The sequence below is a fragment of the Microcebus murinus genome, chromosome 7, assembly GCF_040939455.1.
Source record: "Microcebus murinus isolate Inina chromosome 7, M.murinus_Inina_mat1.0, whole genome shotgun sequence".
Taxonomy (NCBI): Eukaryota; Metazoa; Chordata; class Mammalia; order Primates; family Cheirogaleidae; genus Microcebus; species Microcebus murinus.
In genome coordinates, this window is record NC_134110.1 from 64555850 (window position 1) to 64579360 (window position 23511).

Below are 23511 nucleotides of genomic sequence, written 5' to 3' on the forward strand. Positions count from 1 at the left end.
CAAAAGTTTTAAAATTATGCATAGATCTAAAACTGAATCATACCAACTTCTAACCATATTCCCTAAAGTATGTTTTATTAAAAGATTTCAGAATCCCAATACATGGTATTGTGAACATTGACTGGTTTCTCCCTTCCACTAGAATTCTGGTAATCTACAAACTAAGGACTAGGATCCAAGACTCGTATTTGTGCTATGGTTCTATTATTTTGAGGGTTTTCTAAACTGCAATTATCGCCAATTGTAAACTTTTTCTAACCAAGACTCAAAGAAAGTCATTTATCCATTCAGTTTCCCCTGAATGCATGCAGAAAACCTGGAGTCTCAACTAAATTAGGCATGGGAGTTGCCGTGGAGGTAGGTCCTTTTGTTTAGTCACCTGCTTTATTTAAACAATGACAAGCCTGCATCTTAACCACCATCCAAGTTCAGCCCCAGTGGGTTGGAGCTTTTCTAGGATCCAGCCCATATTGTCTGTCTCAAAACAGGGATGCAGGGAAAGGCAGATGGAAGGAATGAGAAAAGGTTTGCCCTGTGACTCTGTGTTTTGCTTAGAAAGCCTGCATTCTGGCATCTCTTAATGATGGCTTAATTTGGGAGATTTTGAGGCCAGGAGATTAAAACAGACCATCCATTAAGAAGGTGATCCATACACTTGATTTCCATTAACAGGAAGAGAAAAGGAGATTTTTTTCCCTCTCTTCTTTTTGTCCTAATTTCCCCTTTACTTAGACTTCCTCTCCTCTGCTTGGTGATGTCATCGTAGCTTTCAGTTCCTTGCTGGGGCCGTGGGTGTGAGCAGCTCCCTCTGCAGCCATTGCTGACTCATCTTGGTGAATCATCTGCTTGGGTCTCCGGCGGGGAGGGAGTGATGTCACTGCACGTCGTCTTCCTCCCAGGCCTCTTCTTTAATAGTCTGTATGTTCACAACAGGCGTGTTCAGCTGAGGCTGCCCAGGAGCCTGGGAACTCACTAAGCTTCCCAAGTGCCGGAGCCCTGGGGTTCTCACCGGTGCAGAGCTGAATTCCTTCACCCCGCATACCACAAAGCCAGTTATAGATTCAAATAGCTAGAAGGGTGGGTTCCCTCCTAGCCACGTCCAAGGCAGTCAGACATCCAGGAGTCCAGCTGCTCAGCCCTGCTCAGCCTCTCTGCTTTGAGGTCAATTGTTATAAGCTATCATTTTTGTAGGAATGCTCTTAATTCAACTGTTACATAAACCGTGAGTCTGTCTCTTAGCAATTTTAATTCAGAGCCTTCCAGACCACAGTAATCTCTAGTTTGATCTTTTTTTTTTTTCTCCCTTTCTTCTCTCTTCTTCCATGACATCCCCTCCCCCTTACGCCTAACTTAACAGTTTCCAGCTGTGTCTCTTTTGGCTCTGTTTCCACCGCAGCGTTTTCTATAACATGCAGTTGGACCCCTTCCAGGTCCCAGATGTGCTGTTCATTTATGTTGACGCATCTGGGCCTCCACACAGTCCTGTCACTGCAACGTGGCAAACTTGTGAAGACTCTGACTGGTAGCCAGCTTGCAGGCCACAGCATCCTGCAGGCGGGAGAGCCTTTCAAAGGACAACGAGGAGAGGCCAAAGGAAGGGACGTGAGAGCCAGTGGAAACCCAGGAAAAGCCAGGAGCTCACATGCTCCAGTGCTGTGGCTCTTATGGGCACAGATGGAAGGTGAGGGTTTGGTTCCTTTCAACGCAGGGCGGTGCTGCTGCAGGCTCCAAATAATACCCGCCTCCTCCAGTTACCTGGGAAGAGCAGTGGGTTCCACCCCTCCTTGAGGAGGCCGTGGGCACCACAGATGGGAACCCAGGATCTGAGGGGTACGTATGGCTGTCAGGGAGGGAGCACTGGGCCGGGAGCCCAAAGTCCTGGCTGTGGTTCCAACTTTCTGCTTGTTCTCTGCCTGACCTTAAACAAGCATTTTAATCCCGCCTCTTACTTCCCTTTCCATGAAGTAAGAAGGTTGGATTAAATTGTGGGGTTTCGAGCTTTTGTTTTAAAAACTCAAAAAAAAAAAAAAACAATCTTAAGTGGAAGCCTTTAGGTATGTGCGCTCCATACTTTCATGGCAGGAAGTCGTAGTAGCAGCATTTTAAACAGCCTCACTGGTGGCCACTCCAGCTCATGTCTCGATCCCAAGGGGTTCACAGGGAGGTTGCGGGGCAGAGGTGTGCCTTTCCTGCCTGTCCTGATCTCAAGAGGTGCAGGGGGAGGAGGGCTCAGCCACGTGGTCCTTCTCAGAGTCACAGAGAGAAAACCTTTCGCCCTCTCTTGTCCCTGCTCCTCCCCAGCACCTACCCTTGAACTACTTCTACCCGCTCTTCTTTATAGCTACAACCCTCCTCTTCTTGGCTCCCTGCGTGGGCGGTCAGTCACTCAGTTCTGTCCTCTCTGAATGGGCCATGCAGGGCATGGCGGGGCAGAACCATTTATAACCTCAGGTGAAGCAAATAAATACCTGACAGATCTTCTAGACCATCAAGAGGGAGCTTCTCCTAGTGACATGCTTGTGTTTTTATATCAAAAGGGACCCTTCCCTCTCTTCATCCACCTTGAGTCTCATTACTGAAAGCTCCATTTCTTTTTTTTTAAAATAAATTTTATTGTGTATATTTGAGGTTTACAATTATAGGATTAAAATGGTTACATATAATGAAGCAGATTAACATACCTATCATTTCACATAGTTTTTTTTTTTTTTTGGTGACAAGAGCAGCTAAAATCTACTTGTTTAACAAAAATCCCTCCTACAATACAAAACAATTTTATTAACTTTAGTCTTCAGGTTGTACAATAGATTCCTAGACTCGTTCAGCCTATATATCTGCTACTTTGTATCCTTTGATCTACATCTCCCCTTTTCCTGCCCCCAGCCCCACCCCTGGTGACCACTCTTTCATTCTCTATCTCTGTGTATTTGAGCTCTCTTTAAAAAATATATTCCACATGGAAATGAGATCACACAATGCTTTTCTTTCTGTGTCTGGCTAATTTCATTTAGCATAGCAGCCTCTAGGTCCATCTGTGTCGTGGCAAATAGCAGGGTCTCCTTCTTTTTTAAGGCTCAATAATATTCCATTGTGTATATGTACCACATTTTCTCCATCCATTCTTCTGCTGATGGACTGAAAGCCCCACTTCTCATTCTTGCCCTCGCTTCTGTGCATGTCAAGCCCCAAGAGGGTAAGGGCATGTATGGGCATGTGTCCCTCTCTCTGGCTATTTCTGAGACACCTTTATTGAACACCCAGGGCTCCTTGGAGTTCAGTTTGAGAAACACTGGACAGGAGGAAATCATCGTGCCCAACCTTTGAGTCCTGAGAAATGTCCTCAGAGAAGAGTGTTCTTCATCTGGATAAGAATCCTAGAAAGGCTTTGGATGAGAGAGGACCTTTGGACCCTCACTCTTTCTCATCTGCTTCTTTACGGGAGTGCCACACAATCTAGGGTCCTACCTGTTGGGAGAAAGCCCCCTTGAAGAACACGTCATAACTCCTAGTAGCACATCGCCACCCTCAGGTGGCATGACTTTCTCTCTAATGGTGGAGTGTCACACACTTTGGGCATCTGGATGAAGGAAAATTTCAGGTTCTGAGAATCTCAGTCTACAGGTGGCTTTTTATACATAGACCCACCAGTCTAGCTGACCTGAGTGCTGCATCACTAAGGAAAATCCCAAATAATCTCATCTCCCTGTGATAACAATAGTAATAATAGTTTATTGTTTCTCTTTTCATCTCCAGTGGGCAGAGGAGTTAAGAGCTGTGGTAGAGTACATTATTGTCTCCAAATATTTGCTGCCCTGCATGGTGAGAGAATGATCCCTACCAGCCACACGGATGTCAGGCTTGGTCCCTGACTCGCTTTGGCCAATGAGATGTGAGCAAAAGGATGCACATCACTTCCAAATTCATGGTCTAGAAGCCTATGTGAAGTCCCATCCTCTTTCTCATTCTCCTCTGCTAACAAAGGGTGACATCTGAGAAGGGCGATCTCCCAGACAGTGGCTGCTTCTTCAGCCTGGATCTCATGATGATGATGATGATGGGAGCAGACCTTGAGCATACCCCGCACGGACATGCAGTGGAGACAGAGCAAGAGCAAGAAATGCACCTTTGTGATTGTGAGCCTCTATACATTCGGGTTGTTTCTTATTGGTTGGGAGCTAGATAGATCTAGGTTTGAATTTCAACCGTGTAACTTTAGACAAATGACTTAGCTTCTCTAAGCCTCAATTTTCTCTTCCATGACATGGGGATGATAATGATGCTTACCTCATTGGATTGTTTAGATGATTAAATATGAAAATGTAAGCAAATTGCTCAGCAGAGTAGCCTGTACTTAGAAATAATAGATTCTAGCTATTGTTATTTAAAATAGACATAGGGCACAGGAATACAAAGACATGGGTGTCACGTGCACATACGGTAGTAAAATTCAACAGAAATCACGCAGGTGGGAGAGGGGAGGAGGGGATGGGTAAATTCGCACCTAGCAGGTACAATGCGCGCTCTAAGGGTGATGGACACACTTATAAATTTGACTCAAACTGTACAAAAGCAATTAATGTAACCAAAACGTCTGTACCCCTCTTAGCATTCTGAAATTAAAAATAAGCCAAAAAACCCAAATTTATTCAAGTCCTATAGCCTGAAAAAATACGGGTGTATATGAGAGGGAGATTAACGATTATGAGGCATGGCAACTGGCCGTACATCCCCTTCTAACACTTTTAAAAATAATACTCGATAGTTTATGGCCTTGCGTTAGGCAGAGTAATGGCCCCCAAAGATGTTCAAATCCCAATCCCCAGAACCTGTCAAGATTTACCTTACATGGCAAAAGGGACGTTGCAGACATGCTTAAATCAAGGAGAGATTCTCCTGGATCCTCCAGGTGCACCCAGTGGAATCACAAGCGTCCTTGTAAGTGACAGGAGGAGACGGGGGAGTCTGCGGAGCGAGGTGTGAAGGAGGAAGCAGAATCGGGAGGAGTGGGTTGCTGGCCGGGAGAGGCGAGGATGCAGGCGGAGAAGCCCGGGCCCTGGATTCTCCTCTGGAGCCTCCATCGGGCACATAGACGCCCCCGCACCTCGATTTCAGTCCCGTGTGATGACCATTTTGGACTTTGGACCTCCAGAACTATAAAATAATGAATTTATGTTGTTTTAAGCCGTTACATTTGTGGTCATTTGTTATAGCCGCAAGAGGAAATGAATTCAGGCCCCAGTTTCCTTTTTTCTTATTTCAGTATTGCTGCTTTGTGGTAGCAGGTAGGTTCATTTTTCTGAGTTCAAAATCCTGAAGGCCTGGGTTGGATTTCTTTGCTTACTCACGCATGCCTGCTCGTAAATCAGCACCCTGCCTGTGGCTGCCCTTCCCTGCAAACCCCCAACCCCCACATGATCCCACCCTATCCCATCCTATAATCTCAGACACATAGGGAAACTTTTCTATTTCAATTTTAAAATGACATTTTACTTTGTTAACTGTGTGTAATTTGGGGGGTGGTTTGTAATTTTCTAGTCACTCCTGAATGATAAAATCAAAGCCAGAAGGACAGGCCCTTAGAAAAATCTGAATCGTGCCTGGGTGATTCTTAACATGACTTTTTCCAGATTTCTCTCCTAGTAAATGAATTCTTTCATCATCAAGAGACTATCATATAAACTCTCTTGATGACAAAAGACTTCATTTACTATAGTAATACATGGGGCATATGGCAGTAATTTTTTTTAACATCATTGGTTGCCAAAATCTTGTTTGATTATAAACTGGGAGAATTGATTGTTGTCGTTTGCTTCTTCTTTTTTTTTTTCTTTTTTTTTTGAGACAGAATCTCACTTTGTCACCCAGGCTAGAGTGAGTGCCATGGTGTCAGCCTAGCTCACAGCAACCTCAAACTCCTGGGCTCAAGCAATCCTCCTGTCTCAGCCTCCTGAGTAGCTGGGACTACAGGCATGTGCCACCATGCCCGGCTCATTTTTTCTATATATATTAGTTGGCTAATTAATTTTTTTCTACTTATAGTAGAGACTGGGTCTTGCTCTTGCTCAGGCTGGTTTCGAACTCCTGACCTCAAGCAATCCGCTCGCCTCGGCCTCTCAGAGTGCTAGGATTATAGGCGTGAGCCCTCCCGCCCGGCCTCATTTGCTTCTTTTAGGTACTTTTATTTCACTTTTAAGTTGATTTGAGTGATGGAAGGCAAGAGACAGGAGGAATACTTGTCATTTCCTTTGCAGAGGTATTTTGTTATATTTCAGCTCTCCTCTGTGCATGGGTAGGATGGCCAGGGACTTCAGGAGTCTCTCTTATGTTTATAAATCTCCTGCAGGAGCCTTCCTTTGGGACATTCACCATTATTCCTATGTCTATCCCTGTCACAGTGGTGCTGGGTTCCTCCACCGCTCTTGCAACAGGATGCTGGGGCTTGGAGCTAAGAGACATGTGACATAGGAGAGGATAAATCTCCTGGCCTCTCAAGCTATAGGTCATATGTTTAGCCACAGAAGGCTAAATACCCTGTCAGTTCTAAATAAAAAACAAACAATTCCCTGTTCAAACTGCTACTTGTTTTGCTTATTTTCTCCTATTAAAATATGGATGTACTGCCACACCAGCCTTCTTTTGGCTTCTATTTGCTTGGAATATTGATCTCCACCCTTTTATTTTTAGTCTATATGCATCCCAGCTCTAAGAAACAATGGTGATATAGCACATCTTATATTTTCCTGGTTAGAGCTGGAACCCATACTACTAAGTGAAGTATCCCAAGAATGGAAAAACAAGCACCAGATATATTCTCCAGCAAACTGGTATTAACTGAGTAGCACCTAAGTGGACACATAGGTACTACAGTAATAGGGTATTGGGCAGGTGGGAGGGGGGAGGGGGGCGGGTATATACATACATAATGAGTGAGATGTGCACCATCTGGGGGATGGTCATGATGGAGACTCAGACTTTTGGGGGGAGGGGGGGAAATGGGCATTTATTGAAACCTTAAAATCTGTACCCCCATAATATGCCGAAATAAAAAATAATATGGATGTACCATGGGAGGGGGTACCCTCTATAAGTCTGGGTTCCAGGAAATAGATCATTTATCTTTCCTTATACCTGGCCTTGTATTTCTAGGTCTTTTTGTTCCCTCAATCATTTTAGAGCTCAGGGCTATGGGGCTAACCCAGTCATAGAATTTTTCCTCTCTCCAGAGATTAGGTCTTAGGGAAGGGTGTGGAGTTACTCTCTGGAACCAGCATCTTCCTCTCAGGGTCTCTAGAGAATCTTGCTCACACAGTGTTCTCAATATTCTTGTGGTAGGTTTTTACTATCACATTTTAATCCAGATTCTGCAGTGGGAACTCTTATAAACATATCGCCACATAATTCACTTTTGTTCAACATTTCATCTAAATATGGCTATACCCATTTTTAGCTAGACATTGTATGAATTAGTACTGGATCATGCCCAAGACCAGATGGAGCTTACTTTTTCTGGGGAAGACAAAGCGTTAAGTGCTTTTAGTTATGAAAAATGCCAGCTTGAGCACCTGGCTGGTGTCCTAATTGTCTTAATCTGTGAAGCAGAGGGGCCATATGGCCCACCTGATCAATTATGTAGGTATTGATTAAGATGGGGAGAAAAAAAATCATCCAAAGAGGCATAGTTATTCAGTCTGCCGTTTATGTCAGGAGTGTGTTCGTAGCTCAGTGCAGATCTGCAGCTGCTACTGGGTGTTTTGTCTGCACTGGTCTTGAAAAGCCTTCATATTGTAGGAAGAAGAAAATGTTTGGGGAGTCCAAATTACATAGTTAAGAAAACAGAGGTAGCACAGGATCCTATGTATGAAAAATTAAAACTGATTCAAAACAATGATCATTATTTTTGAAGTTTAAAATAAGAAAGGATGCAAATCTTGCTTGACAAAAATATCCCTTATTTATCAAAGCTGTCTTCCAGTTGCCATCAATTCCTCCCTTGCTTTAGCAACACAAGGCAGAGTCGTACCTTGAGTCATAGTGCCACTGTTTATTTTCAAAAGCTTCTCTGGAGTGACAGGAACAAAGATCTCTCTTCTTCGGGGGAATTCAAATAATTTCCAGACATTTTCTATGATGTCACTTAAAAAGTTCATTTTAAAAAACCAAGGGCATGGAACAGGTGTTGCAAATGGAGCCCACAAGCAGAATTGTTCTGTTTGGTTCTCATAGGATTTTTAAAAAGTGAGAAATTTTACATAAAAATGCAGATCTCCCCATGGCAACAATCAGTTGGAGTTGAGCGGCAACTGCCAACCTGAGATGGGGCGTAACCCACAGTCCCTCATCTTCCTCAGAACATGAGGGAGGCCTGCTTCATCCACTTGCACCACCTGTCTGGCCCTGTACCTGAACCAGGACCCAACATACCACCTCTGACACTGTGGGGAAACTGAGGCACAGAGTCACCCTGAGAGGAAAGCAAAGTTTAACTCCACCGGGACCTAGCTTAGTCTGAGGGTGAATAGAGGAGCACTAGAAGTGGGAAGGCATTTTTTTATAGCAACTGAAGGCATGGCTCTCAGGAAAGCCCTGTGCCCATTTGGTGCAGGGAACAGAATGAAATTCAGCAGCCCATCCCTCGTGTGGTGTTGTCTAGCACAGACAATACCTAGCCAGGCTCCAGGCACTAGTCAGGGAGAATAATGCCAATTGAAGAAGGCAGTGTCTGCAGTGGCTGACTTGGTGATTTATGTCTACTCTGTCCTCTAAATTCTACAAACTGTTTCCTGGACTAAGTCATTCTAGCTTTGGACCCGAACCACCACGGCTTTCACAATGTCCTGCTCACCAGCCTAAGGCAGGTGCCCTAGGACCTGGCCCGCAGTGCCGGATTCACTGTTGGGATTCTGCTGGGATGTCCCAACATTCTTCCCTGGATTCGGCATTGTGAATAAATGTATTTTCTTGCAGAATATGTTTTTTTTTCCTTCTTTTTCTTAATATTACAAACATTATAAACGTTATACCACATCTGATTTCTCTCTTTGCACTGGTGGATAAAAGGTCAGAGTCAAATCCATGGCTTGCCTTTAGTAAGTATGTGAGATATGATGGAATGGAATGCATTTTAGTACTTTACTGTTTTGTTTCCTCTGGATTTCCCAACCCTTAATTTTCCTTTGCATTTTTTATTGATTATTAATTTATTGTTTTTAAAAAGTAGGTATTTTAAAAAATACTTATTGCTACCAGGTATTCCATAAATACAAAATGAATAACCAAAGCGGCATTCCAGAAGACAAGGAGTATCTTCGGTTAAATTAGCCTAGGTAAAATAAATTGGAGAAATGAAACCCTATTCTGTGGGTGCTAATATATAATCAAACACAATGCTTTCCCATTCATTTAAAATTCAATTTAATTTTATCTTTGTTCATTTTCCCCATGTCCACGATATAAATTCCTGGCTCCATGAAAACTGATGGCTTGTTTGATAAAGTGGGTAGGGTCTTCTAATTGGTTTCTGTCACCCACTACCATAGCTGCCTGGCTGGTGTCTGAGATCTACTGGGTTGTCTGAAGGGTTTACTCCCCTACCCCCACCCCAGGGTCCTAACTCTGTGCAGGTCCTGGTTGTTCTCAGCAGTGTGACTTCTTCACTCTCGAAACTGGGTGTCATTCGTGCAGGATCTTAGAGTAAATGAAGTGGAGGTGATTCCAGTTTCTGTTTTCCATGTTGCCCTTTCTCAATGACTTTTTTGGGATATTGCAAGGTTCATATCTGAGTCGTGTTGGGATCTTTTACTCTCAATTAATCTTCCAAGTGAGAATTTTTCAACTTCACTTCTTTCTCTAGCATTTTTCTGTACTGTTAATTGATGTGTTATGGTTGGAACAGAAAAGAGGAGAGAGGAAGTTAAGGGTGTGTCTATATAACAGTAAGTACATAAAAATTAGGGCTATGATGCCAACATTCCTGAGTTGGAATAAATAGAGATGGTAGGGAAGAAGACCTTGTACCCTACTGTTTTCTGTACTAGACAACACGTGGTGGTGTTGATGGAGAACGACTTGTTTTTGGTTTGGAAATTGATTAAGGTTGTTTGGTGTAGGAGTGGCTTTGGGATAATTCAAGGAGAAGACACTGTATATCATACACATAAGTCGAGTTTGGCCTTTGCAACTCATGAAGATTCTGATCTGGTTGGAGACAAAAGGCGTGCATATGTAACCCAACTAGAGAAGAATTCAAGTGTATCATATATCACTAAATTATGTATTAAAAGCAATAACTGCAATAAATGGAGTGCACCCAAAGTTCTAAATTCAACCCATAACCAATGAATGTGAAATTTTCTTGGAAAATTAGTTTTGCTTTAGGAATCCCTTCCTAAACTGTAGTAAAAATGCTCATATTTGGAGTTTCATGGATTTCTTGATTTTTGTAATCATAACTATGTTTTTTTTTTTTTTTTTTTTTTTTTTTTTTTTTTGAGACAGAGTCTCGCTTTGTTGCCCAGGCTAGAGTGAGTGCCATGGCGTCAGCCTGGCTCACAGCAACCTCAAACTCCTGGGCTCGAGTGATCCTTCTGCCTCAGCCTCCCGGGTAGCTGGGACTACAGGCATGCGCCACCATGCCCGGCTAATTTTTTTATATATATATCAGTTGGCCAATTAATTTCTTTCTATTTATAGTAGAGACGGGGGTCTCGCTCTTGCTCAGGCTGGTTTTGAACTCCTGACCTTGAGCAATCCGCCCGCCTTGGCCTCCCAAGAGCTAGGATTACAGGCGTGAGCCACAGCGCCCGGCCCATAACTATGTTTTACAAGGTCTTTTTGTTTGTTTTTTGTTGCCCAGGCTCCAGTGAATGCTGTGCCATCAGCCTAGCTCACAGCAACCTCAAACTCCTGGGCTCAAGTGATCCTCCTGCTTCAGTCTCCTGAGTAGCTGGAACTACAGGCATGAGCAACCATGCCTGGCTAATTTTTTTGTTGTTGTTGTTTCTATTTTTAGTTGACTGGTTAATTTTTTTTCATTTTTAGTAGAGGTGGGGTCTTGCTCTTGCTCAGGCTGGTCTCGAACTCCTGATCTCAAGCAATCCTCCTGCCTCGGCCTCCCAGAGTGCTAGGATTACAGACATGAGCCACTGTGCCTGGCCAAGGTCTTCTTTTAATACCTTTGGCTATTTTCTAAAATTATTTATGTGACTTCTTGCCTAATGAGTTTTAAAGTCACTTGTCTCTTAAGTTTCTTCAGCTTTAGTGTTGTACGGATAAACCCATGAGATAACTGGGTCTGGTCTAGGAAATACTCTTATAGTGAATATGAATTTTCATAGTTGTAACAACTAATAAAATTCAGGTGAACTTAAACTTGTCAATTCAAGTGATGACTTGGTAATTTACTACTTAAAATTCCAGTTTCTTTTAGGTAAATATGTAGTCATTTAGGATGTTCCCTGTTTATTTTCTCCATCTTCCCATGGGCTAAATGTTATCCATTCTGTCACTGATGAAAACGTATGTGGAGTACATCTTGTCTTCTGTCTTTGCTGTCCTCTGCTGAGCCTGGGCTTTGAGATCTGCCTCTACTCTCATTGTGTCCACTATTGAGGCATAACCCCGTGGGTTTTGATCACCAAGTCCTTCACTCTGCATCTTCTGTGCCTACATTGCAAGGCCCAGCTGGACTCCTCCTCTGCCACCCTTCCTGCCTCTCTTAGTAATCCTGGGGGAATGCACAGCTGCTCTTGCATGTCATCTAGAGCCATGATAGATTGGGAGCAGGGTCCATGGAGGGTGGGACCAGCCATTTCAGAACCTTCTATGTCAACACTTACCCTGTACATACTTTTATGCTATCCTGCTGCCTTTTGATGGTGTGGAACCCTCTGAGAGAATTTTTTGTTTGAATTCCAGTTGCCAAGTGGGAACTAATTGCTCCTGTTTTCTTATCTCTATCTTACCCAGGGAAGGTGGTCTCTATGAAGTCCCCGAAGGTTCTGACCTCTCAAGGGTGATTGTGAGAACACTTTCTCAAGATCCTCTACCAACTATTCACTCATATATATATATATATATATATATATTTTTTTTTTTTTTTTCTTTCCGTGTTATTGTATCTTTCCCTCTCAAGAGCCAATTTTGGAATTCAAAATGAAGAATTCAACTCACTGAATTTTGCTTGCTGGCTTCTTTGGTATTTTATCTTTTCTAGAACAAAAGCCTTAGCCTAAAGATCTTTTTTAATGTTGGAGATGTTGCAGGATAAAAAGGAAATGCCAAAAAGGAGGAATACATCTGGCAATATTTTAAAATATTTTATAGCTACTTAAATGATATGAACTGAAATGAATTAGGCAGTCTACTATAAAATTTTGCTCTTTGGGGATGAACTGGGAAGAAGCTAGACATATTTCTCAAGATGTTAAATTCAAATAGTCTTGAAATTTATCATAAGAGGCAGATTTTTCTTTTGCTCCTTCCTTGGCTATGAAAATATTCCTTATGACAGTTTTCCATGCCCTTTCATAACCTGGGAGGGTTTGTTGGCAAAATTCCACACAGTATGCAATACTCACTACATTTAATAGACTCAAACTGTCTCCTTGGTGAAGAATAGAAAAGCCCTGGGGCTAAAAATGTCAAGTATGGGATCCCAAAGCTCTACAAGAGAAGCTGTAGAGGGAATGTTGTTCCCTTGGCTCAAGAATAGGCTAGATAACAAATGTCTTTTTCCCAGCTTGTTAATTATATGATTCAAGGAAAACAGATATTAAAAGGAATGGGGGAAGCACAATTTTCAGAGAACAAAAGTGAAAACTTTTAATTTAAATATTTTGAAAATATTTTTATGAATTTTTAATAAATATTGGCTAATGATTAAATACCACATTAAAAAGAATCATTTAGATGCTTACATTATTGAGGATTTAAGCCCATAGATATTGGGAAAAGGTCAAAACACTCCCAGATCTCTAAGTTTATGATAGTAAACTTGCATTTCTTTCATAATATTCATAGAATGTTTACGATAAATACAGTGCAAATGGAGATGCTTTATTTCCAACATGGGCTGTCGAAGCTAAACTCATGTATGTTAAGTATTGCCATGCCAGGTGTATCATATTTTTTAAAAAGTTTTTTGATCACCATATATGACCTGAAGACAGGTGTATTATATTAATATATTCCACAGACAAATGAATCATGACTGATGTACGCATATATGTATTATGTGTATATGTATGTGTATACATATGTATATGTACATGTATATGTGTATACACAATTTTTAAAAATTATAAGTTATTTTTCTCCATTAGAGATAGCTATAATCTTTCAAGCCATAATTTTACATCATAGGGTACTGGTTAAGAGCATAGTGCTGGAGTCACATTGCCTAGGTGAAAACCATTTATTAGCTGTGTGACTTCAGGCAACTTAATGAAGCTTTTTGTGTAGCAGTAACCTCATCTTCAAGATGGAAACAGTAATTGCAGCTATCCCATAGGGTGATTGTGAGGATCAAATGAGTTAAGACATGATACCATATAAGGTACAAAACAAATGTGAATTTTTATTATAATTACCAGTATGTACAAGGCCCCATGCTAGGTGTTCTGAGAGATAAGAGTAAAAACAGACACAGTTCCCACACTTACATAGTTTGCTATCCAATTGGAAACCCAAGCCACATTTCCATATAAAGTAAAATATTAATACCCAAGAAGAAAACCAATAGTTCAGTTCAGCAGTACAGACCAGTTTCTTAAATACAAAAGCTATGGGGAGTGGGTGACCTGGACCAGGGGAATATTTTTATGTAAGGTGTCAGTCTCACATTTGTTTCCCTTCACCTGATGCTTATCTCTTTGACATGATGAAAAATGTCTCCAGGCAGATTGTATAATAAACACTGCAGTGGTCCAGCTTGAATTAATCCTGTGGTGGTTTAGCCATGGCTGAGCATTAAATGACGCAGATGCTGATGCTGGATTAGGGCTCTTGACAACAGAGACGGGCCGATCTGTGAGTGCTCTAAGAAGTGGGCCAACATGTCGATGTCCACAGTTGATAGAGGAATAGTGACTGCTTCAGCTGATTTTTTTTGAATTTTCTGATATTTACAAAGAGTTCTGGACTGTGATTATCCAGCTTAAGAGGTAATTCTGTACAAGAACTAGTACAGAACAGTGCGTATCTGACTGTCAAATGAATAACACATTTAACAAGTGCTCCATAAGGTCAAGGACAGGGCTGCTTATTGTGGTTTGGTGTGATCATGGAAGGCCTTGGAAAGAAGTGATTATGAAAGAGCTCGCAACAAGAATTTGAGGTAATTTTTGCACTAATTAATCCCTTTTCACTCCAATATTAGGTCCCCCAACTTAATTTTTTAATTTGTCACTCTAGATTTTCACCTACAGACTGTCCCTGAATGGTGCTCCATAAAATATCACTTTTTGATTAAATTATGAGTTAAATAGGTTTCCATGGGTTGATCCGAGAATGTAGCCTTCATCTAAAACATTGCTTCTTGTGAGGGAAATGAAGGGTATTCTGAATTTCAATACAATCAACTTATAAACTCATTTTTTTTAAAACTCTGCTTTGATTGGTTCTTCCATTCAACAATTATTTATTAGATGCTTTTGATGAGTCGGACACTATTGAAGGCACTAAGGATACATCAGTGAACAAAACAAAGATCCCTGCCCTCGTGAAGCTGACATTCTAGAGAGAGAAGATAGTTAAATAATAAATGTAATAAATAATTGGCATAGTGTGGTGAATGGTGATAAGTGCTATGGAATAAAGAAAACATAGAGTAGGGTAAAAGGGATGGAGTGGGTGGCAATTTTAAATAGGATGGTCATTGAGAAGTTGACATTTAAGCAAAGTGTGAAGGGAGCTGGCCAAGACTATTGACCACATCTGGGGAAAGAGCATTTAAGGCAGAAGGAAGAGCCAGTGCAAAGGCCCCGAGGCAGGAGCTTACCTAGTGAATTTAAGAACAGAAGGGTGGCTACTGTAGTTGGAGTGAGTGTGAGAGAAAGAAGCAGATAAGGTCAGAAAGGTAACTTGTGTAGTGGCAGGGAGGCGACTTGCCAGATCACATAGGACCTATGTGACCAATGTGACCACTGTGGACCTATGTGACCAATACCATATCACATGCTATTGTAGAGCTTTTGAAAAAGTTAGAAATCACTTGTATTTGGGTGGCTTAAAGTAGGTTCCACCTGTACCAAAATAATTCCTGCTTTTACCTGTCTCCTACACTTAAACTTCAATGTGCATAAAAATCACCTCGTTAAAATCAGATTCAGACTTAGTAGGTCTGGGGTAGGGCCTGAGATTCTGCATCTTTAACAGGTATTCAGGAAATACCAGGCTGCTGGTACACAATCATACTTTGAATAATGAGAGAAAAGAGATACTGAGCTTCCAGGGGCTTTTGGGCTGTTTGCAAAGGACTTTTTCTTCCCTTTGAGCCTGAAAGGACTACCTCAAAAGGTTTTTCTTTACACTTTAAAATTAGTCATGGGTTCCCTCACCACTCATGGTCCTACCACCTGGCTAGTAAGAGCATGGTCCAGGGCTGCCTCTGGGAGGGAGGCTGTCTGGCTGCTTCCATGCAGAGTAAGAAGTTTCTAGGGCTTCCACACTGCCACTATGGCGGCTCTGCTTCTGAACCTCAACCTCTGCTCTTTGAAGGATTAATTTCATTCTCTGACCACATTCGTGTCTTACTCCAATTATAGGAGCTCTCACTCACGGTCTTCCCTCCTGGTCCTATACTTGGAGTGATAGCCCAGCTCTGTAAAGTAGGCCTGAGGCAGCTGGAGGAAGTGGGTGATGTTCCCAGGCAGAAGATGTTCTCCACTGATGCCTGTTGAACAAGCAAGGTTAACTTCCTTAAGAGCCAACACAGTAAGTTACAGCTGAGCAGGCCTGGAAGGACTAGCCATTCGGAAACATAAAGCGAAGGTTATGGAGTCAGATAGCTGTGGGTTTGCAGTGTGCTTCCACCCTTTACCGTGTAATCTGGGAATGTTCCTTGGTGCCTCTGAGCTGCAGTTTTCTCATCTGGAAAATGGGGATGAAAACAATACCTCCCTCATAAATTGTGATCATGCATACAGAGCACTTAGTAAAGTGCCTGGCACATATGATATTCATAGCGCCAGTTGCTATTATTTTAATAATTTTTACTAACATCCCACCACGTATCGAATCGCTTCAAGGCCTGGCATTAGAGCATCTGCCTTTACATTCCCTGGAATTAAGGTGCCAGAGCAAGTCCCTTAGCAAAGGCGTTCAAAGATGAGACACAGAGGCTAAGAGCAGTTTCATCATCATAAATGTCACAAGAGATAACTGAAGATGTTTACTTTAGAAAACGGACGATGGGGGGCCAGGTCGTGATGGCTTGCTTCAGGTTGTCTTGTGTAAGAGTAACAGACGAGCTCACTGAGACCCTGAGGCCACAACTGAGATCAACGGGAGGAGTTTCAAGGGCAGCACAGGCCAGGCCAACGTCAGAGAAAACCCCCGCACGGCGCAAGCGACTCAGGGGATGGGATGGGGTGGGGAGTGGGGGTCGTCCGGTGCGCAGCTGCGGCGGCGGAGCCAATCACCGGGCGCCGCCCGTCCTCGCGCGACGGTACAGTCGTACAGTCGTGACGTGGACCGTTGCCATGGAGAGGCCCGCTCGGTAGGCACCGCGAGCTGGCGCCAGGAGCCGCAGGGTCGGAGCGTGGCTTTGAAGCCGCGACCGCCACCACCATGAGCGGCCGAAGCCGGGGTCGAAAGTCCTCCCGCGCCAAAAGCCGGGGCAAAGGCCGCGCCAAAACCCGAGTCCGCGTTGCTCCTGACGACACCCCCCGCGACCCGGACCCACCACAGTGCCAGAGGCTCGGGGAGGAGACCCAGGCGGCACAGGTGCAGTCTGGCGCGGGTTGGGGTGGCCTGGAAACCGCTGCGCCCGCGCCGCTCCTCCGGCCCGGGGACGAGGCTGCCTGTCGGCTCCCCCTGGACTGTGGCCTCGCTCTCCGCGCCCGAGCCGCGGGGGACCGCGGGCAGGCCGCGACTAGGCCCGGGCCGGGGAAGACCACATCTCTCTCGGAGCGCCTGGCGACAGACACTGTCTTCGTGGGAACTGTGGGGACCGTGGGAAGGCCCAAAAATGCCCCCCGCGTTGGAAATCGGCGTTGCCCTGCTGGGAAGAAGGCCCCAGAGAGCTGTAGTGCAGTGGGGAGGGGGCCTCAGGCCGTGGCCTGTGGGAGGCTGAAGAGAGGGATGGCGGGGGAGGGTACCGCCGTCCCCGCGGGAGAGGAAAATAGAGTAGAGAACGGTGCAGGGTCAGGGCTCCCTGCCACAGAAGGCAGCATGGATACTCTGGAGACCGTCCAGCTGAAGCTGGAGACCATGAATGCCCAGGCTGACAGGGCCTACCTTCGCCTCTCGCGCAAGTTTGGGCAGTTGCGATTGCACCACTTAGAGCGCAGGAACCTCCTCATCCAGAATATTCCCGGCTTCTGGGGGCAAGCTTTTCAGAACCACCCCCAGTTATCATCCTTCCTCAACAGCCAGGATAAAGAGGTACTCGCCTACTTGAACAGCCTGGAGGTGGAAGAGCTTGGCCTCGCCAGATTGGGCTACAAAATAAAGTTTTACTTTGGCCGCAACCCCTATTTCCAAAATAAGGTGCTCATTAAGGAATATGGGTGTGGCCCTTCGGGTCAGGTGGTGTCTCGTTCTACACCGATCCAGTGGCTACCTGGGCATGATCTCCAGTCCCTAAGCCAAGGAAACCCAGAAAACAACCGTAGCTTCTTTGGGTGGTTTTCAAACCACAGCTCAATTGAGTCTGACAAGATTGTGGAGATAATCAACGAGGAACTGTGGCCCAATCCCCTGCAGTACTACCTTTTGAGTGAAGGGGCCCGTGGAGAGAAAGGAAAAGAAAAGGAGGGGAGGCAAGGTCCAGCAAAGCAGCCAGTGGAGACCCCTGAGCCTGGGGTAAACCAGTCTAACTGATTCTGCACAAGTCTCTACTACCTCCTGCTGGACTGTTCGTGGCTGACAACATGTGTGTTTGGCTGTCTGCGTTCTTTTCATGTTGGCCTCTGTGCACTGTAGCCCCTTTAGGACTTCAGCTACAAGAATATGGCATTTATGATCATGTTCTTTTGCCTCCCCATGGCCTTCTTTTTTACATTAGTGTCACATGTTATGTGATCTCACACCTACTGTTTATATGTTAAACACATACTTCAGATGTGTGCTGCCTTTATCTACATTGCCTGGACCCTGTTCTTGGCTCTGGCCTTTCCCACTTGTCTTTAACATGGACACTCATGAGTCATCCTCCAGGAGGACCACTGCATCCTCAAGCTCTGCTACTTCAGGCCCAGCGAGTTGCTGGACTTCCTGTTCATGCTGGCCATGCATGTCATCTATGGCAAGCATTTCTGTTGCCACTGCAAAATGAAGCCAGTGCGAATGGCATTGGCCATCAGCCAGAACTTACTGTTTCATGGGCCTGGGGTCACCAGCCAAGATGTCACCTCCTTTATCTCTGGCTTTGTCTTGGGGTCCATGCTACCCACCCTGGTGGACATCCAGCATAATGGCACTTGACTGCTGGGCATGCATTTGACTAAGGGCAAGAAACAGTATGCCATGTGTTCGGTACCATCATGAGTCTCTTCTTGCCTCTGGGCCCTCCTACTGGTGAACTTACATCAAGGTCCACTCTATGCCAAGCCCCCTTACTGTCAGGCCATTGAGTTTTGTCTAGGTTGCTATCAGCCCCAGTTGGTTTCCTGGTCAACAAGGACCTCAAGAACTGCCAGTGGACTCAGGACCCCTGCCAGTGCACGAGACACACACCTACCCTCCCTAGCCTTCCAGGAACCCTCCTGGCTGCTAGACTGAAGGGCGGGCTGGTATGTGCGGATGTGCTCACTGTCACTATGTTGTGGCTTCAGGTGAGGGTGGGGATGTCGATCTGCAGAGAATTTAGGTACTTTTGTCAACTTCTCTTATCCCCTCTTAAGACATGACCAGAGTGCCATAGAGGGGTGCTAGGAAGAGGTATTTATGATCTGTGGGCCTCTACCTGCTTGACTTCATCCCACACTCTTCTTACTTGGCTCTCTTTCCTTCATCCCTTCTTCCCTCCTTCCCTCTCCCCTGCTACCTTCCATTTTTGTTTGTTTATTTAAATAGTACTACAACTTAGAGAAAGTAAAACAACTGAAAAATAATAGTTACCTACATACAGGTAGGGACTTGCTATGGGCACTCACATTCTAGGCTGAAAGAGATTAGAGGGAATCAGAAGGCAAGTGGATCTGTGGACAGACCCTGGTCCTTTCTCCCAGGCTCATTCTACAATTCTGAAGTTGAAAATCCTTTTCATGCCTATGCTCTGCTCAATTATAAATCCCAGGGCAGATTAGTGTTTACTCTTGTTTTGAGGGTTTGTTTTTTTTTTTTTTTGAAATGCTCTTTTAAGACCCAAGTGCCTCTGGCTGTTTCCTCCTCTTTGGTAGCCTCTGGGCATGTGGATCCTCATTGTCCAGCTTTTCCACTCTCAGTAGTCCTTTGCTCTCTTTGCTTCTACCTTCAAATATCCATAGGGGTAGGCTTTAATCTCCAGTATGGGGGGGTCCCAAGGCTGTCCTGGGGAATGGGGATGGGCAGAATCTGTTCTGGATCTCCAGGTTATTTCTAGTGGATGTGAAAGCTGAACTGGGCCCTCTTTCTCCCTTCATCCTTAAGGGTGGGGAGAAGGACTATACACTTGTCCTCCCTCTGACTTCCCTTTCCTTATGGGAGACCTCATTCTAGGTTCCAGAAAGGGAGACCTTGATTCAAAGTTGTAGTGAGAGTGTGCTAGATAGAGGAATTGGAGCAAAAACGTAGAGCAGGCATGAGTCTGGTATGGAGTGGACCTGGAAAAGCAGACAGAAATGGTTGGAGAAGCTGCAGGGAGAGCATGCCTGTCTGTCAGTGATGGAGAGGACGGGAGGGACCCTCCCCAGGGCTGGGAAGGGAGAATGGAAGGGGTTATGGGCAAATGATGCCTAGATGAGGGTATGCCCAAAGTTTTGTCCAATCTCTATCTCATAATTCCTACATTTTATAAATCACAGAAACAAAAATGGAATAATGTTACTTTGGATGCTTTCTCTTTTGTTCTAGGTATGGCCTTGTTTATGTGGAAGATTAATGCTATATGCTGCTTATTTCGCCTCTAAAATCTTACCATTTTCCCCAAATGGAAAAATAGAGCTTTACAAGTCTGCTATTATGTTTTGTGTTTTGTTTTAAACTTTTTTGCTCTTTATTATGGACATTTTCAGACATGCACAGAAGTGGAGAGGATGGTCCCTGGGCCCCATGTCCATATCACCTAGCTGCATCAATTATCAATTATGATCGATCTGGTTTCATCTGTATTTCCCTCTTCCCACCTGTATTGTTTATGGAAAGTCCAAGACCCTGTACCAATGCAACCGTAACTACTTTGGGAGATTAGTACTCTCTTTTGATGGTGATAGTGGTGGAGTGTGCTGTCATTATCACATCAAGTCTACTTTTTCCTTTTAATGTTAACTAATGAAGTTCCAGAGATGGGCCTTAGAAAAGAAAGTCTTCAGAATTAACAAGGAGTCTCCAAAAGAGACAAGGGGGATGTTCCCTTTCCCCTGCATCCACAAAAGGAGAGAGAGCCTGTTCTGTTGTAAAACTCTTTCAAAGACTCTGATATGATAAGGTACTGAATTGAGACCCTTCACCAGAATATCAGTCTTTTTTCCCCTATGTAACATGAAGACTTTGTGTGACTGTTATGATTGTTATCAGCTTATCCTATTCTCATAATATAACTGGTCTTGGAAGTATAATTTGGAAATTGTTGCTATGTTCTGTGAAAATAGCCTCCCAAAAGTAATCAGTAACTGGTTGTCATACTTGATAATTTGACACCCTGATAATAATACAATTATTTCTGTGTTCCTGAAAAATATAAATAGTTGTAAGCTTGCATGCATGATGGAAAAATAAAAACCTGTATCTGTTACATTTCTGATTTTCAAAAACTTGGAAGGTAAGGCGGAGACTGGGCCGCTGAAGGGATATATATACACATGGGCCTAGATAGTGATTCCCAAGCGTCAAACCCTTGTGGATACACAAAAATATACAAAATTCTGATTCCCAGCCTTTCCCAGTGATTGAAATTTTGTGGTTCTGAGGGGAAGCCAGGTAGTCTTATTTTTAACAAGCTTTTCAGATGATTCTAGTGGGAATTCAGTACTTCCCAAATGTTAGAGTGCATCTGAATTATGTGGAGAATCCTGTTAAGATATGGATTCTGATTTGGTAGACTGGGGAAAAACCTGTGATTCTACATTTGTAACAAGCATCCAGATGATGGCATTGCTGGTGGTGTGTGAACTGCACTTTGAGTTGCAAAGGAGATGACCTTGAAGACCTTGCCAACTAGAGCAATGGTGCTCAGCCTGGGCTGCACATAAGAATTACCTGTGAAGCTTAAAGAAATACACTGTTGGAGCTCTACACAAACACCAACTAAATAGAATAGGGCAAGAGGCTAGTCCAGGCATAGATATTTTAAAAGCTTCCCAGGTGATTCTGATGTGTAGCAAGAGTTGAGAACTAGGTCCTCTGATGCTCTTCATTTCAGATCAATAACAAGGATCATTTCCTGTTAATCAGGAGAAGCAGTGGCAGACAACCAAATGTCACATAAAGCTGCTCAGCAGCAAATTGTTGGAAAACATTAGAGGTGGGTTGTTAATTGACAAAATAATGATAAAGGATTGAATACGTAAGTGTGCAATGTTCAGGGCATTATAGGTGCTCAAATATTGAATAAATGAATGAATTTAAAGCATTGTTTATATTCAGATGCCTTAGGGCTAGGTTGGTAATTAAATTTGTGAAGTGGGCCAAGTTTGTTTTATAAGGACATCTGTATTAGTTTGCTGAGGCTGCCATAACAAAGTACCACAAACTGAGTGGCTTAAACAACAGAAATTTATTTTCTCAGTTCTGGAAGCTAGAAATCTAAGATCAAGGTGTCCTCTTCAGGCTTGAGCCACCTCGAGGTTTTGGGGCAGTCCCCCTGTGTACAGGCTGGGAGGGGTGCCTCACCCAATACAGCGCATGCACTGGCCTCTCCACAGGTGCAGAGCCTCCATTTTCCAGGCCTCTCTTTCAAACACTTCAGTTCCTTAGAGAACCCATTAGATGTGGGATTCACCACTTCTTCATGGGATCATTCATTCATTTCTTCCTGTATGTCCTTGTAGACATTGGAGGTACAGCTATGAACAAAACAACTCTGAATTTTCTGCCCCCCCCCCCCCCCAGGATTCAGCCTCTTCTCAGCTTTTGTCTGAGATTGTCATCAATCTGTTTCTTTCCCCCTTTTCTTGCATGGAGCTGGGTAGTATTTTAGATCCCTGTGGGTTGAGGAAGGGCTAAAGGAAGCCTCCCTCCCCTTGGCCTTTAGGTCAGACTTCACAATGCTCTCAGGCCTTTCTAACCTGGAGAGTGAAGGCCATCTGGGGTCAATCTAGCTATGCTAACAGTCTCTGGCCCTTTTTTCAGCTTTGAGTTTCATCACAAAAGGCCCTCTTCTGATTTTTTGACTTACTACCTGCCGGGCTTTTTTGGTAGTGTGGTGGGTTTGTGCTATGTCAGGTAGAGAGGAGAGAAAAATAAATGGTCTTTGCCACCCTTAGCTTACCCAGAATCTCTAGCAACTTCTGATTGTCTCTTTTGACACTTTGGGCTTCTTCCCTTTAGCCTATTGTGGTGACTGGCAACAGAGGAAAGAGACACACCACCCTAAGGAAGCATGTTAGAATCGCCTAGGGAGGGAACTTTGGCAAATTCGTTTGCCCCTCTGAAGATTTAGAAGAACCCTTAGACATGGTGAGCCACTGCTACTGGTGAGTGGGGCCATATCCCTCAGGTTTTGGAGCAGCAAGAAAAGTAGAGCCCAGGCTATCCAGTCCATAGTTTCTAACTCTGCCCTTGGCATCTTCAATTCTGCTTTGGAATCTTCTCCAAATGTATTTCACTGTTCAGGCTCACAACTCACTTGTGCTGGTTCACTTTCACCTGAAACTCTGGCCTTGTATTAGTTCTTCTTCTATACCCTAGGTCAGCAGCCTCCTGTCAGGTGTCCAGCTATTGACTGCCAGGGCTCTAGCCCTGAATTCCTCCTCTTCCTCTCTTACCCCTATCAACCTGGTCTTCAGCTGCAGTTTGATAAAAATAAGACAAAATAGCCACCATCTGTGTGACATTTCGTAGGTTGCAAAGCACATTCACTTACATTATCTTGATTATAACAACTATCCAATAAGAAGGCTCAAAAAGTTTAAATGACTTGACCAAAATCACAAAACCAATAAGTAGTAGAGCCAGGACTCAAACTTGGGTCTTCTAATTCTAAACTCCATCCGT

The 23511-nt window shown here is 43.9% G+C and overlaps 1 protein-coding gene across 1 annotated transcript; it reads left to right on the plus strand.

The window, feature by feature from the left end:
• Nucleotides 1-16697: 16697 nt before the first annotated feature.
• TSPYL5 (TSPY like 5) lies at nucleotides 16698-21091 on the plus strand. Its single transcript, XM_076005140.1, has one exon. It carries the CDS (start codon nucleotides 16786-16788, stop codon nucleotides 18037-18039), a length of 1254 nt encoding a protein of 417 aa, XP_075861255.1. The 5' UTR covers nucleotides 16698-16785; the 3' UTR covers nucleotides 18040-21091.
• Nucleotides 21092-23511: the final 2420 nt, after the last annotated feature.